Source organism: Anopheles nili, chromosome 2 (assembly GCF_943737925.1).
Source record: "Anopheles nili chromosome 2, idAnoNiliSN_F5_01, whole genome shotgun sequence".
In the NCBI taxonomy this organism is placed as follows: Eukaryota; Metazoa; Arthropoda; class Insecta; order Diptera; family Culicidae; genus Anopheles; species Anopheles nili.
Window position 1 is genome coordinate 46202693 of NC_071291.1, and position 14104 is coordinate 46216796.

At 37.8% G+C, this 14104-nt stretch overlaps 1 protein-coding gene across 1 annotated transcript; it reads right to left on the minus strand.

The window, feature by feature from the left end:
- Positions 1–1378: 1378 nt before the first annotated feature.
- On the minus strand, positions 1379–13884 carry LOC128724221 (protein phosphatase PP2A 55 kDa regulatory subunit). Its single transcript, XM_053817988.1, has 5 exons — positions 13815–13884; positions 10135–10440; positions 3555–3706; positions 1844–2653; positions 1379–1747 (listed from the first exon to the last, which is right to left on the minus strand). The coding sequence occupies exons 1-5, from the start codon at positions 13882–13884 to the stop codon at positions 1379–1381; spliced, it is 1707 nt and encodes a 568-aa protein (XP_053673963.1).
- Between the last annotated feature and the right edge of the window lie 220 nt (positions 13885–14104).

Here is a 14104-nt window from a genome sequence, read left to right on the forward strand (position 1 = left end):
CTGTGATTTTGTTGTTGTTGAAACTATTCACAAAAAGTTCCAAGAGCCAAACTTTTCACTTTCACCCGCATAAACACCGTAGTAAGCCATCCCATTCTAAAATGGTCTTGACTTTGGTGTTTGTCTGACTTGAATTGCGTGCCTTCCCTTGGTATGAAGCTTACTGCGTTTTCCTGACTCCCTTAAATATGCGCTATATATGTTTCGCTTATCACCTAGACAGCGCATCCATTTATACAGCGCCTCTTTAATCGAGCTCCTGACGTAGGGATTTTTTTGTTTCTTTTTTTGTTAATGTTTTTACACGTGTGCCTCATTTCCGTAAGCTGTGTCCCTGACTAACTGTTTTATTTTTCTAAAATCTACAATTAACGATGTCCTTACGCTTCCAATTCCATTCCACACGCTTTCAATCACGCAAACCTTTCATTTCCTCCTCTCACTCTGCCGCATACAAATCATCCTATGCTCGCTCACTATTATAGATGGCGAATCTTTTGTTTTTTTTTTGTAATGGTGCTGCGGCTGAAGCCACACTCATGAACTTTGTAGTTGGGTCAGATAGCTAACGGATTGCTTTTGCTCGTACTTGTCGGCATTGCGCTCGCGAATCAAACGAATTGCAAAAAGAGAACACAATAACAAAAAATCAAAAACTATCCCGTAGACGATGCGTTTACTGTGGGCTGGGTCGAATCCAAGTAAAGCATGAAAGCGAAGAGGGGCATTTTTTGCGATCTGATCACGACACGGGTGCGCTTGTTATACTTGCTCTCATGCAACAAGAACTGTGCAATTTTAGATCACATGCATCTTACGCTCGCGTGTGGACAAGCAATGCATTCATGTCCGCAAGCAAGAGACCTCCACCAAACTTTGGGAACATATATAGATCTCTTCTTTTGCAACAAATGATTGACCTGGCTTCTTCTCATTCTTTAACATTATCTCGATCTTTATCTTGTTCACCGATCAGTTTCTTCGAGCAATGTTTTTGTTTCATTGTTTGATTGTTTTCTGTCTGTTAACCCCTTTTACTATGCTTGACATGCCAACATTTTCGGGGGCACTCGTTCCTTCCATTCCAGGAATGGCCCTATGCATCTGATTTTGCTCATCAGAGTGAGATATATGCACTATTGCTAGAATATCTGCACCGTACCTCTCTGTGTGTATCATATATTAGGCTTCTATCAATTCGTACTCTTCACCCGAACTTGTTTTACATAAATCTCAATGTTCACTCATCAATCCCCTATCTCGTTCTTTCTCTCTTCTTCAGCATACTCAGGAAATTCTATCAGTAATAATAATAATAATAATAATAATCATTATAATAATAATAATTAATTATTTTCACTACTACTATTACTATTGGCTAAAACTTATCCTGGAATATGAATAAATTATTGGTGGCGGCCACGGCTATGATGTTTTCAAGCGGATGCCAAGCGGTATGGAGGATTCGTTTGTTGAAGGCCAAACAATCAACACTGATTTCGTCCTTTTTCCGCTTACCACCGGTACAGACCTTGCGCGGCTTCAGCACCGTCTTCGGCTTGATGATGTCCCGCGAAGCTTCAAGCGTAACATCCTTGTTTGAATTCCGATCGAAGATGCGGAAGAAGTTGTTGTAGCTTCCAGTCATAATGGCCGAATCATTGCCGTTCCAGCAGCATTCAAACTTGTCGAAGATGCAATCGTTTTCATACAGTGAGCACAGCTTCGTACGGAGGTATTCGTGAACCTGTGAACAGCACACATAATTAGACTCACTTTTCACTCACCTAGGAGCTCGACAATGCATAGCGAAATTGCATAATGCTACTCTGCGGATACTTACCGGATACGTTTCAATCGGTTTCGTTTCCATATGCAAATCCCACACCTTAATACTCAGATAGTCCCGCGATATCATATACCGACCCGAGTTGCTCAGCTTCACATCGCTGATCGAGCTTATGATCTCACGGAAGAAGCTCTTGTTGGTGATATCAACATCCTCCGGCTCTTCGAACAGCTTCGCATGCCGATCGCATAGTGCCGAAGAGCGCATATCACATAACCGAATAGTACCCTTACTACTCGAGTAGACGAACACGTTGCACTCGGTTGGATGAAACTCTGCCGCCGTAATCACCTCTGTTAGCTCCTCCATGTTCGCCGGCTTAATGTCGACAATGTTGAAGCTCTGATCGGTGATTTCCAGATGCCACAAGTTGATCCGAAGATCGTCCGCCGACAGGTACGTTTCCTGGTCCGAGTTCACCGAGATCGAATTGATGTGGTAGGTATGCGCGTTCGCGAAAATACGACGCGGCGACGCCTCCACCATCAGATCCATCGGTTTGATCGACGGAACTCGCAGCGCGTTAATCGAGGCCGGGTCGCGAATGCTTCCATTATCCTCTCGAGTGTTGTAGCCTTCGACCCGCTTATCGCGTTCCGACACTTTCCATAGCTTGATCGTTTTGTCGTTGGTTGAGAGAAGGAAGTGCGATTGATTCTTTCGCTTTAGCCACCTGATTTTATTAATCTTCTCCTCGATCTCTAAAGATTTTAAGTAGTCGAACTCTGGTTCGTGCGATTGAAAGGTTGAATAAACGTTGTATTCCCCACGTCTTGGAGTTGACGCTTTCGATGAAGGATCTCTCTGTGGGGTAAAAATGGCAAAACAAATCCGATTAGCGTGCGTATAGTTACTTAACAAGACGATCGCAAATATGTAAACCATTTTACACTGTTACTCACAAGCTCTATCAAAGCGCTTACATTTATGTTTATACAAAAATTCATCATATCTCGTCAATGTTACTTATATTTTTATCACATTTCAATTACTTTGATTTATTACGTACGACCTACAAGGACATATGACTTACGAGAAGCAAGCCTTCTCTAAATAAAGTATCATTCCTTTTCTGTGCAAGTTAGTCAATCGTTCAGGGGTCCATCCAATAGATTTCAAAATCGATCCAAGAGTTTATTTATATTCACCATCCTATTATAATCGGCACGATTAATTTCTAAAATGTTTTGTCGATTTTTTTATCGTTACAATAATAGTAACACACTTCACGTACAGTACACATCGATGAATTATGGTACATAAATTACATTTAATCAAAAATTGCTATTCAACAAATTACAACACTGCACAATCTGTGAATCATGGTGGTATATATATATATTTTTTTTTGCGATACATATCGTGAGAAACAAAAAACAAAAACAAAAACGAAAAACGAAAAAAAGGAGCATGACCGGTTTTGAGAAGTCGACTTACTTATTACATAAATAATGGCTGTCCATATTGAAACAGGCCGTGAACCAACAGGGCACATTTGGTCACCCTTTATCCGTACAGTGTACTTTCAAATCCTGCTAGAAACGCATGTGTCGACGTCATGTTGTCCACGAAGCAAAACCAGTCATTATTTGATTGAACCTCGCTTGAGCTTGAACACGTTGTAGTCGACTTATTCAAGCTCATGTTTCATTATCTCGTGATCACACAGATCTACTATGTATGTTTATTATCAACGTCTTCTCACCTGAAAGATGACGACCCGCCCACCTTTATCACCGGTGGCCAAAAGTTCACCATCGTGATTAAACTCGACGCAGGAAATGATGTCGGCCTCGGTAACATCATCATCCAGGGCACCCTTTATCTGTGAAAAGCACCACGTTGTTTCGCCATTACCTTTAAACGGAATGAAAGATAAGAAATGATATAGTTAGCATACGGTAAACTCCATTGTACGTTATACGAATTAGTTCACGAACCCATGGTTCGCCATTACTACACACTGATCATACGATCTTAGAGCGAAACGACATTCAATATCACAAGCAGCCAGATGTGCATATAATTCTAGTTTCAACTTAATTGCTATTAAAGTGAAACAGATACTTTACAGCAATCGAATACATTGTCCAAATTTAAGGGACAATGTACAGTGTGTCCAAATTTAAGGGCACTTTAAGGTATACCATTGCGCTTAATTATCTTAGACGTAATTGTAATGCACGCAAGTAGACTCAAATTTAAATATAGCAATATATCAATGAGACTGGATCAAAACGATGGCAAAAAGCACCATGCCAAAAAACTAAAACACACCCCAAAAATAACCCGAAGAAAAGCAACTCTGACTAAGTATGTGAAGGAAAAGCAGCCATGATTTAACGAATTGGATTTCCTCGTGGAATAATCAAGTAACCAAAACTTTATTGTAACCCCCAAGATCCTGAAACTAAAAATAGCCAAATCCATAGCGCTCCTCCAACGGATTCCAAAGACCGGCACGCACGCACAAGATGCAAACAACAGCAGCCCAAAAGGAGGAGGAGGTTAACTGTGGAGCATTTTCTGTTATTTCCTGCTCCTTTTTCTAGCTATATGGCACTAGATACAAACGAGATTCGAACAGAGTTTAGCTTTCGCTCAAGGGCATTGCCGAAGGCGGAAGAAGGTAATTTACTGCGTGCATAATGGATAAAATGGGATGACATCGATTGGAAATTAATGTCACCTACCGGTAACCGGGTAATGCAAGCGCAGGAAAACATTTGTGCTCGAAAGCAGAGTTGCAACCTTTGCTTAGTGCAGCTTTCTAGTAGCCACGAGCATTTTCCCTCATTTTGAAGAAATTCTTTTTGCGTTTCTCGTTAGTGGTTTAACATATTTCTTCTGTTTTGTCAAAATTTGCCCTTCAAAACCAGAGGTGTATCTTATACGCTGGTATCAGTGTTTATCACATGTTGGTACACAGAAACACAAGAACAATGTTAGAGCTGGGGATAGTGGAAAAACAAGTAGAGAGGAATTTGATGGTAATATCAAAGAATACAATTCATTGTTTTTTTATTGTCATTAATGACAACTCTTTCTTATTGTTTGTTTTTTTTACCAACAAAATTTTTATTAAATTGTTTTGAAAATTGAAATGCCTAACCTCCAGTGTGCACGGGGAGAATAATATGGTAATATAACAGCTTGCATTGTGTATGGGATCTGATAGATAACGATTCGAACAATTGTGTCATTTTATGAACACAGTTACTGAAGTCAAGATTTGAATATTCATCTTAGTTGTTCAGCAAGCTGAAGAATATATTTATATAATACTTTCTGGTTATGAATTCAACTAAAATGAGAAGTTTAGAACCCAACAACAATTGACCGATAGAAAAGCTGCTATTTTGAATCGACGTAAATACTCCCTACTAACCCACACTTATCTGCATTGTATAATTTTCGATTAGATTCCTACCAAAACAAAACTAAAGTGCAATAAACTTAATGCCATGACCATGAGCATAAGAAGCTAAATATGTTCAATCGTATCGACTGTGTCCATACACTCATAAGCTGATAGCCATGTGCTAATACCAGCTTTTAAATTGCAATTAAACTCTCGCAACAATTGAACATGTGCCAGAATGAGATTTGAGAGAGAATCTGCTTTCAGGTGTAGGAATTAAATCGCTAAATCAAAAGTTACGGCTCTGTGCATACAGAATATGATTCCAAGACCGCTTCAACCCTATTAAAAATGAGCATAAAAAAATTTAAAATGTGTCCATTTTTTTTCGATGCAACCGACAATTATCTTTGGGTATATGGTTATATAGATGGGCATTAGCTCGGTAACAAAATACTCATCTGTCAAAATCGGCGACAATTGAACCCGAAAATGATACAATCAATTTTGTTGTACATTGAAATTTATGCTACACAATCAACTTGCGAAAATAATACTCTCTTTTCCAAACACAATTTTAAGGCCTTGACTGATATATCAACAACAACAATCTTTAAATTCATAATGCATCACAACTTATATAAATTTTTGTGAATGTTCCAAATAACGTACAATTATTCATATTTCAATTTAACTTTATAATGTTTATCAATCTGTAATAGAGATAACTAAAAACAAAAACACATTTGACATACTAAATATTAATTGCGGAGTAAAGTATACATACTAATTATTAATTGCGGAGTTCAAAAGCAACAAAAAAAATTGCTGTCTAAGAATATTTATTATGTTGTAAGCTGATCACGGTAAATATCTGTTGGCAAAAGTTCGCTCTAATAAAGATGCTTATCTAGATCGAACAGTGCTAGTGAAAGGGTTTTTATTTTCGATTTCACTCATTATTAGATTAAAGATAAGCGATAGATATACTTCGAAAAATTACCGAACGCACTATGAAAAACTAACTATTTATAACGAGACCGTTATTCAAGAGATCTGTATAATTTGATAAATATCAATTAATCCAAAAAATATTACGATTTTTTTTCAATCTTATATAAAATAGCGAATTATTGCTTCGATCCAAGAGAGGAATGCATCCGATGCATTCCGGAAGCGTGGATCACAATCAATCTTTGTTAGAAAAACAACGTGCATTAATCGAAACATGATTGTTAAACTTAAAAATTAACCAAAATAAGTTACATAAACAAATTAATAAGTTTTGAAACGAAAGCGAGAGCGCGTGTGAGAATAAAGCAGAGCGAAGAAAGGACTCTCAAAAGAGAGAGCGAGACATAGATAAAGTTAAAGAGAGAGAGATGGAGCGAGAGAGACAGAGAGAGTGAAAGATAATGGAAGAGCAAATCCCATGCATACGGCTAGGGGCAACCGAATACTGGAAGTGAGGTTATGATGATCATTTGTTGTCGGAAGAAATAGCGGCCCATAGCTGCTCATCACATAATAAGTATCACGTTTTTTACCATAGCGAATGCCATTGTTGCAAGACCAGTAATCAAATGATCCAAAAATCCTACTTACCGGCCATGTCAAATCCAAGCGCAACCTTTACCGGAGAAAGACCTCATACACGAACCGACTTCACCGCTTTCAACTCTACTAGCGCAACCACAAGCAAGACGAACGGCAAATCTTCGTTTAACTCAAATAAGCCTCTGCTGCAGAAAGCTCGTGGTGCTACAAAAATTGTTTGGTTTACAAAAAGCCAGGCTAACTAATGTTTTATTTTTAATTTTCTTTGATGTAAAATAGCACAGTCGTTTACAATTTGTAGCAATATAATATTGCGCACTTATGTTTCATTCACTGCCGTCACAACTACGGTAGAAAGTACATTTAGGTTGCAATTAGCCCGCTAGCCTGATAATAAAACACATACAAAACATATAACAGAACATTACAGATCACTGTTAGTGCTATTTTGCACGAATAAGAAAAATATAGACATATTTAAACGTGCTTGTTGCCATCAACTTGATTAACTTAAATCCCCCTATATCGCAGTGAAAGCATCATCACCACATACATGTGAGAAATAATTTTAGATTAAAGTTCGAATTGCCTAAATCAAAATTTCTTAGTTTTACACCATTCATCAATACACACAAGCGAGACAAAAATGTCCCAAACATTCGTCTAAAAGAGAGAGAGAATAAGTCGCACAATCGCGCTGACCGACCGTCGGCAGTCAAGTAGGCTATGTATGTACCACTCCGCGATAAGCCCCTTTGGGAGAATGTGACAGCTCACTTTCCTGCACCACCTGCAAGGTCGACTTGCCGAGCAAGGTAAAGATTTACTGACCACATGAAACGACCGTGCCGAAATTTCCAACCCGACATTCGTTCATTATTAACTATCCATCAAAATCTCTTCGCCAAACGTTAAGAATTTTCGCAGCCACGCCAAATGCGCCCACTTCTCCAATGCGTTCTTCGTCTTATTATTGTGACATACGCAGTTCTGCGTCACACAAACGATTTTCGATTCCCTTTTTTCGCTACAAAAATTCTCACTATCGGCTACCACACGTACGTCTCCGCTCGATCGAAGGTTAAAGAAAATTGTATTCTTTCATCGTTTTCGCCGTTTCACTCGGAGAAATCGTGATTTTTTTTGTAACACTCCTTATCTACCGACACAACACTCTTCGATTATTTCGCCTGCTACCACTTCCGATAAGCCAGGATTTTTAGCGTACAGGATATACGAATGTCGCCACTTGTCAAATAACCACTTGGAAACTATTTCCACCAAAGTGGATGATGTCCAATTAATACGTGCAGTGCTACTTTACTGCTAACCTTACAATATTCATAGTTATCCGTCACTGTTTAGTAAATTGCACCAATAAGACACAAATTGCAAAACTTTTGCAAAAAGCAACATCTCACACTAGAAAGAAACCGGAATGGCATACGGATGCGTGGTGTTCTTACAAAATCCGTGTCGTACATAAGCAAGGCTTTATCCCTCGTCTCTCTCACTTCCAGACTGATGCGAATATCTTTCGCATGTTCTCACGCTGTTCCGCTATCATCTCACTCACTCAACTACCAGACCAATCTCAATAGCGCGTTTTTTTGCTACTCTTAGAGATAGTAGTAAAAGGCACCACAAAATCCCTAAAATAATCATTTAAAAGGGCACCTTGCACACGCATCAGATGATGGATTATGTGATACGGTTGTTTGGTAAGATTATTGTTGCACTACGAAGAATTTAGCACGATTTTGAGTCACGAATTTATTCTGCGAAAATGGAATATGCTTCTCTGACATCTAGCCCAAGCTTGATTTGACATTCGTGACGTTTCAACTTCACAGTAGCATACAGGTTAGACAATATGACTACGGTGACACAACATCTGACCAAATTCGAAATATTGCACACCGGTAATCGTGTTCTCACTATGTATAAATACATTTTGCACAATTAATTTAAATTGGAACGATGGATACTTTCATGTTTTCAATACATTATATACGAGATATTTCTAGCAACACGTGTGTTTAGGTGTTTTTTAACATAGAAAGAAAAAATAATACAAAATTCTTTACTACTCAATTATGGTTATCTTAATTTCAAATTCATTGTTGTACAATCTCACAACGACATGTCGTTCCACGCACAAAAATTAACAAAGCAGAAAACTTGTCTGTTAGTTAATCAGTACTCAAAATGGCGGCTCCGTTACTGGACCGCTGCTAGTGTATACCACTTTTAACTGGATCACAATGAATCAAGTTTATACTTCAGTGCTGGTATACTTGCTATTTGCTTGGATTTATGGCGGCTTTCCTTATTTTCAGCGCGCATGGACACAAGCAAGTTCATCAAAAAAAATCATCTATTTCTATCGCTTAGTTTCACAAAATTGTCACATTATTCAGATTATAAATCTGTTTAATTAAATTAAATTTAATGTAGATGTAATTCTAACAAGTGGCTTGTAATATGAATTGTATTTTATAGTACTTTACAACTTTTAAATAAATTTAATTTTCTTTGTGACGAAAATCGTTACATGCTGTATAAAATAATGTGATAATGTGATGTAATTTTAAATGCTGTATAAAATAATGTAATATCAAGATTGAAAATAATAACCACCATATTATTTCACTGTAGACTGCATAAAACAAAATTATTTGCTAACTTATTTTCATTGATATCAAACTTTGTAGCACATCAGTCAAAAACTAAGCTTCAGTCAAAGTTGTAGCAAAAAAAGTTTTGTATTGCTTTTGTCAATTATTACTGGTAAGAACGGCCAGGCCGATTTGTGTAAACATTACTTTTGTTTAACATAAGATAACAGCGTTGCTAAATACTCATGCCAGCTGGATTAAAGGACATTTTCTCCCAACAGCCGAAGGCAGTCTTATACCAGGCTGTTTCGATTAATTTATCAATATGTGTAATCAATTTCAAACTTATATCAAATCAGTTTCAATTCTAATCATATTTAAAACTTTTAAGAAAAAATAAGCATATGTGATTAAAACGACATCTATCAAACATAGACAGAAAAGGATATCCTAGGAAATAACATGCAATTAGCGAGATCAGAGGTCTCTAAACTACGACCCACGAGCCACATGCAACAACCAATGGTACAATTTTCTACGTTATTTTCAAATTACAACTGAACGAATTTCAGATACAATACTTTTGCATATGTTTGTTAGAGGCGTTTGTTAGAGGTTCGCTGTTTGCTTGCAGGAACAGATCAACTTCAATCGATATAAGTCTTCGGGCTCGCCAAGCTTGGGCCCTCAAGTGGCCCGAAGAATATCGGTTCCCGAATCCGTAATATTTCAAGTAGGAAAACACTCACCGCTACTACTGCTGCTGCTGCTGCTGCCACTGCTGAATTGCTTTTTGGTCCCGTTAACGGCTGTATTGATCATATATCCTATCTTGGTGAAACTTGACTGCCGTATCACAGGTCGAGGTGGTATTGGAGGCGGCATATTGATGGGAGGACTGTGCGGGGGACTAGGACTGCTAGTCAATGTGTATCCGTATCCGTCCGTCGTTACACCAGCCGTACTACCTGGAATGGTTACCGGGTTCGTCGTTGTCGATCGTCCCCATCGCCCGATTGATGATGCATTCTGTCTGAAGCTCGTCTGTACTTTAGCTGGGCGAGAAAGATACAGATCCAATATTGAGTCTTACATAATTTACCACAAATCCAAATATTATCCTGCTCTTTTAGCTTATCGTTTGTCAAAATCAATTCGATTAAGTCTTTTTAAAAATACAATTCCATACAGGTTTAAGATAAAATAATTCGAAGAGATAATAAATGATTCCCAAACGATAAGAATGATCCATCGTTAGGCTTCGCATCTACAACCTCACCCCCATGCAGCAAACAACAATTGACACGTGTAAATAATCTTTTCTTTTTTCAGCCGCCATTACAAGCAGGCAAGTCTACTTTTCCCATCCACGCGGTTGGGAAATGTTTACAGTTCCAATGGGCACCTACTACAACCATTTCTGCTATTTAATCGTTATAGAATTTCATCTCAATCCTTGATTTCGAGGAACTCCTTATAGAATGCGCGCAAATTATATGAATAAACAAACCATATGTCATCGCTAATGTAGATACTAAACTTGCTCAACGTATATGAATCGTAAAAAAAATCTAAAACATTTGTTTGATGTTGGGATGATGTTTTTTTTGTTATTGTTTCGAGACATACACATATCATCTATAGCTTGACTCTTTACGCGAAGAAAAATGCTTTACAATTTAATTTTAAAAAAAGCTCAACTGAAAAATTATCTTTACGGCTTCAATAATAAACTACTAATAAGCTTATCAAGAAATAATCTCAAATACCCTTTTTAGGACAGCACTTACATTTCATTGAGCGATCGGAAGTTGATACCATGAATCGGGAAGCGGAAGATAGCTGCGATGCTGTTGATAGTGTTGTTTTATGCGAATCATGAATCAAGCACAGAAACAGGCCTTAAACCGGTACTTTTCTGCCATAATCTGTCGATTGATAATAGGGTGTACGAGATGTTATACTGCCGCACGATGATATTCAGGATGCTAAAATATTAATTAAACAAATTTAACATTTTAATTACGAATTTAACGAAAAATAAAATTGAAGGCATTTATTTGGGTTAATTAAGGTAAAATTACGTTGGAAGATCAGTAATTTAAATCTATCTTAACAATTCCAAATTAAATCTTTACTGATACATATCATAAACCTGTGTTTAACCATAATGACGATTTGAGAAATGTTACAAAACAACTTACTATATACACGTATTTGAAATTCAACAAATGAAACAATACTGTACGTATTGTACACAAGTACGCGACGAAAGCTGGTTACGATGATCTTTTTTATCAGTGCAATAAATAACCTCCGTATTCCGTAGAAAGTGATTACGAAGAATCAGTGGAAAGCAAATAACAAATATGGCACGACAAGTAAAGAAAAGTACTCAGGATTGTGAATGATATTTCATCAACGCATTCAGCTGTTGCTGTATGCTGATTGGCAAAATAGTTTCTTTAAATACATTTAATATAGTTTTTCAAAAGCCCAGTAATAAAAAGCCACCCTTGAAATTCATTAAATGATTGAAAATATCTTTTTTGTTTGTTTCCTGAGCACTTCACCATAAATTTCAGCAATAGTATGATAAAACATTTCATCAGTTATGAAAGCCGTATGAATTTGCTTTGCACTTTCAGTCAAACAATCGTTTTATAATGATTGGAGACAAGTACATACAATTAATAAATAAATATTGGATTGATTTTGTTGGTTTTCATTTTTTTCCCAACATAGGCGATAGTTATCATCTATATTATAGCACAATTATGATATGTGATGACAATGTTTTTTTTACAGCCATTTAAATATTTATTATGAAAATTATCAAAACATCCCTGCATCTGGCGAACTTCCTATACTGATGGGATTTTTTTTCAAATAGCAATAATGCACCAGTTGCAAGTGTACATTTTCCTATAGTTTTTTTATGTGAAATCCGATACAATTTATATGAAATTAATTTTAAAAAATATGTATATTTCAGCCAGTATCAAGTCAGGGCCTAAGATACTGCAATACATATTATGTCTCGTGTCTCGGGGAAAAAAAAATTAGTTGAAAGAAAAACCTTTCCTCGATAGACGAGAGATCTTAATTCGTTTTACGTACGATATGTTTTGCTATCTGAGCTTACAGTCTTACACGGCAGTGTTGAATTGGTCAGATACGAATGCATAAAGCTGGTGTATTCGACACCGTACAAGTGGTCGCTGTGTTACTTTTGCTCACGTGACCTCCCCTTCCAACTCAAGTGGCATTGGCAAGCTAACTTCTACAGAAGTGAATCGATTAGAACCGCCATTGCCGCGCCCCGTGCCAGTTCCGGTAGTTCGATTTAACAGGTCAGCAAAGGTGGTACAGCTGCTCGCTGTAGATTGTTATCGCGCGATTAGCGTAATCCTCCTGATCTCATTCCGCCTTTTTCTCTCCCTCTCTCTCTCTCTCTCTCGTGCTTTTTTCATCTCTCTTTCTCGGAATTCATACCAACGATCGCCATTGTCAAGACGATCGGACGTAATCTCGTGGGATGATCTTGAGGAGGTTTTCGGTTCGGGCATGATCGCTCTCAGTGTTCCGTAGGGAAGAAGTTTCACACATATACACACGCAACGAATGGCGCAATAATCCATGCTCACCATCTAGACGAGAAGGTGCAGGCAAAGCTTCGGCGACTATCTGCCGCGTAGTTAGACGGTTTGTTTAGCGCCTCCGTGAGATGTATTGCGCCACGCCATTTGTACGTTGCGTGTATGTATGTTTTTTTTTAATTTCTGTACCAAATGGGTAATTCGATATACAAGTATATGAGTTATCACAAGTTTGAATAATGATTAAGACAGCTTCTGTGAAACAGACCCGAATTGAAGACCCTCAACAAAAATGTAAAACATAAAGTGCTTGCACAAATGCGAAACAATTTTTCATGCAAGTTCTCTGCAACGGATGTTGAAAAATTTTCAAAAATAACGAGTACATATCATACATTTGCTGCCAAAGCGATATGATCACAAAAATACTTTATTAGTTACATCAAAATTTCAATTCTTATTTCGAAGTAAAATCTCGAGTCTGAATGCAACTATTCTTCCAATGTACTACGGTGAGCAAAAAAATTAAACGATCAAACACATAAGTGCTCAAATTGCTTCAATAATGGTAAGCGTACGTAGCATATTAATAATCAAAACCGTTCTAAACACATATGATGTGTTGTGTTTGGTCGTATTACAGTTTTAAATCGTTCACTCGTCATGTTCAACGAATCGGACTTGATTACAAAAACATGCCTCGTTTTCTTTGCGCTGTAAGGTGAAAAAATTAGGCACAGCGTAGATCAAACCGCGACGAGCCGTTACACATACTTAAACGAAATACTTGCCATCTCGAACCATAAATAACTGCGCCAAGCGCAACTTACGCACGTGCAAACAAACAAGCGTAGACGAGGACTCCCGTGATCCGTTCGCCAACATCGTCAACGCCAACATTTTGTGGGTCAGCAAGCTAGCACAGGTTGGGCTGTGCCAAAACGCACTTACTATCTTCTTCTGTTGTGTTTGTCGGTGTTATCGGTGTTGCGTCATTGTTTTTTTTTATTTTACAACGCAAGACCTGGGACACCCACACCACGACGATGGTATCAACTGCGTCAATTTCGATTTACGGAAGGTGCAATCATCGAAATCGATTCCAATGGACAGCGCCCAT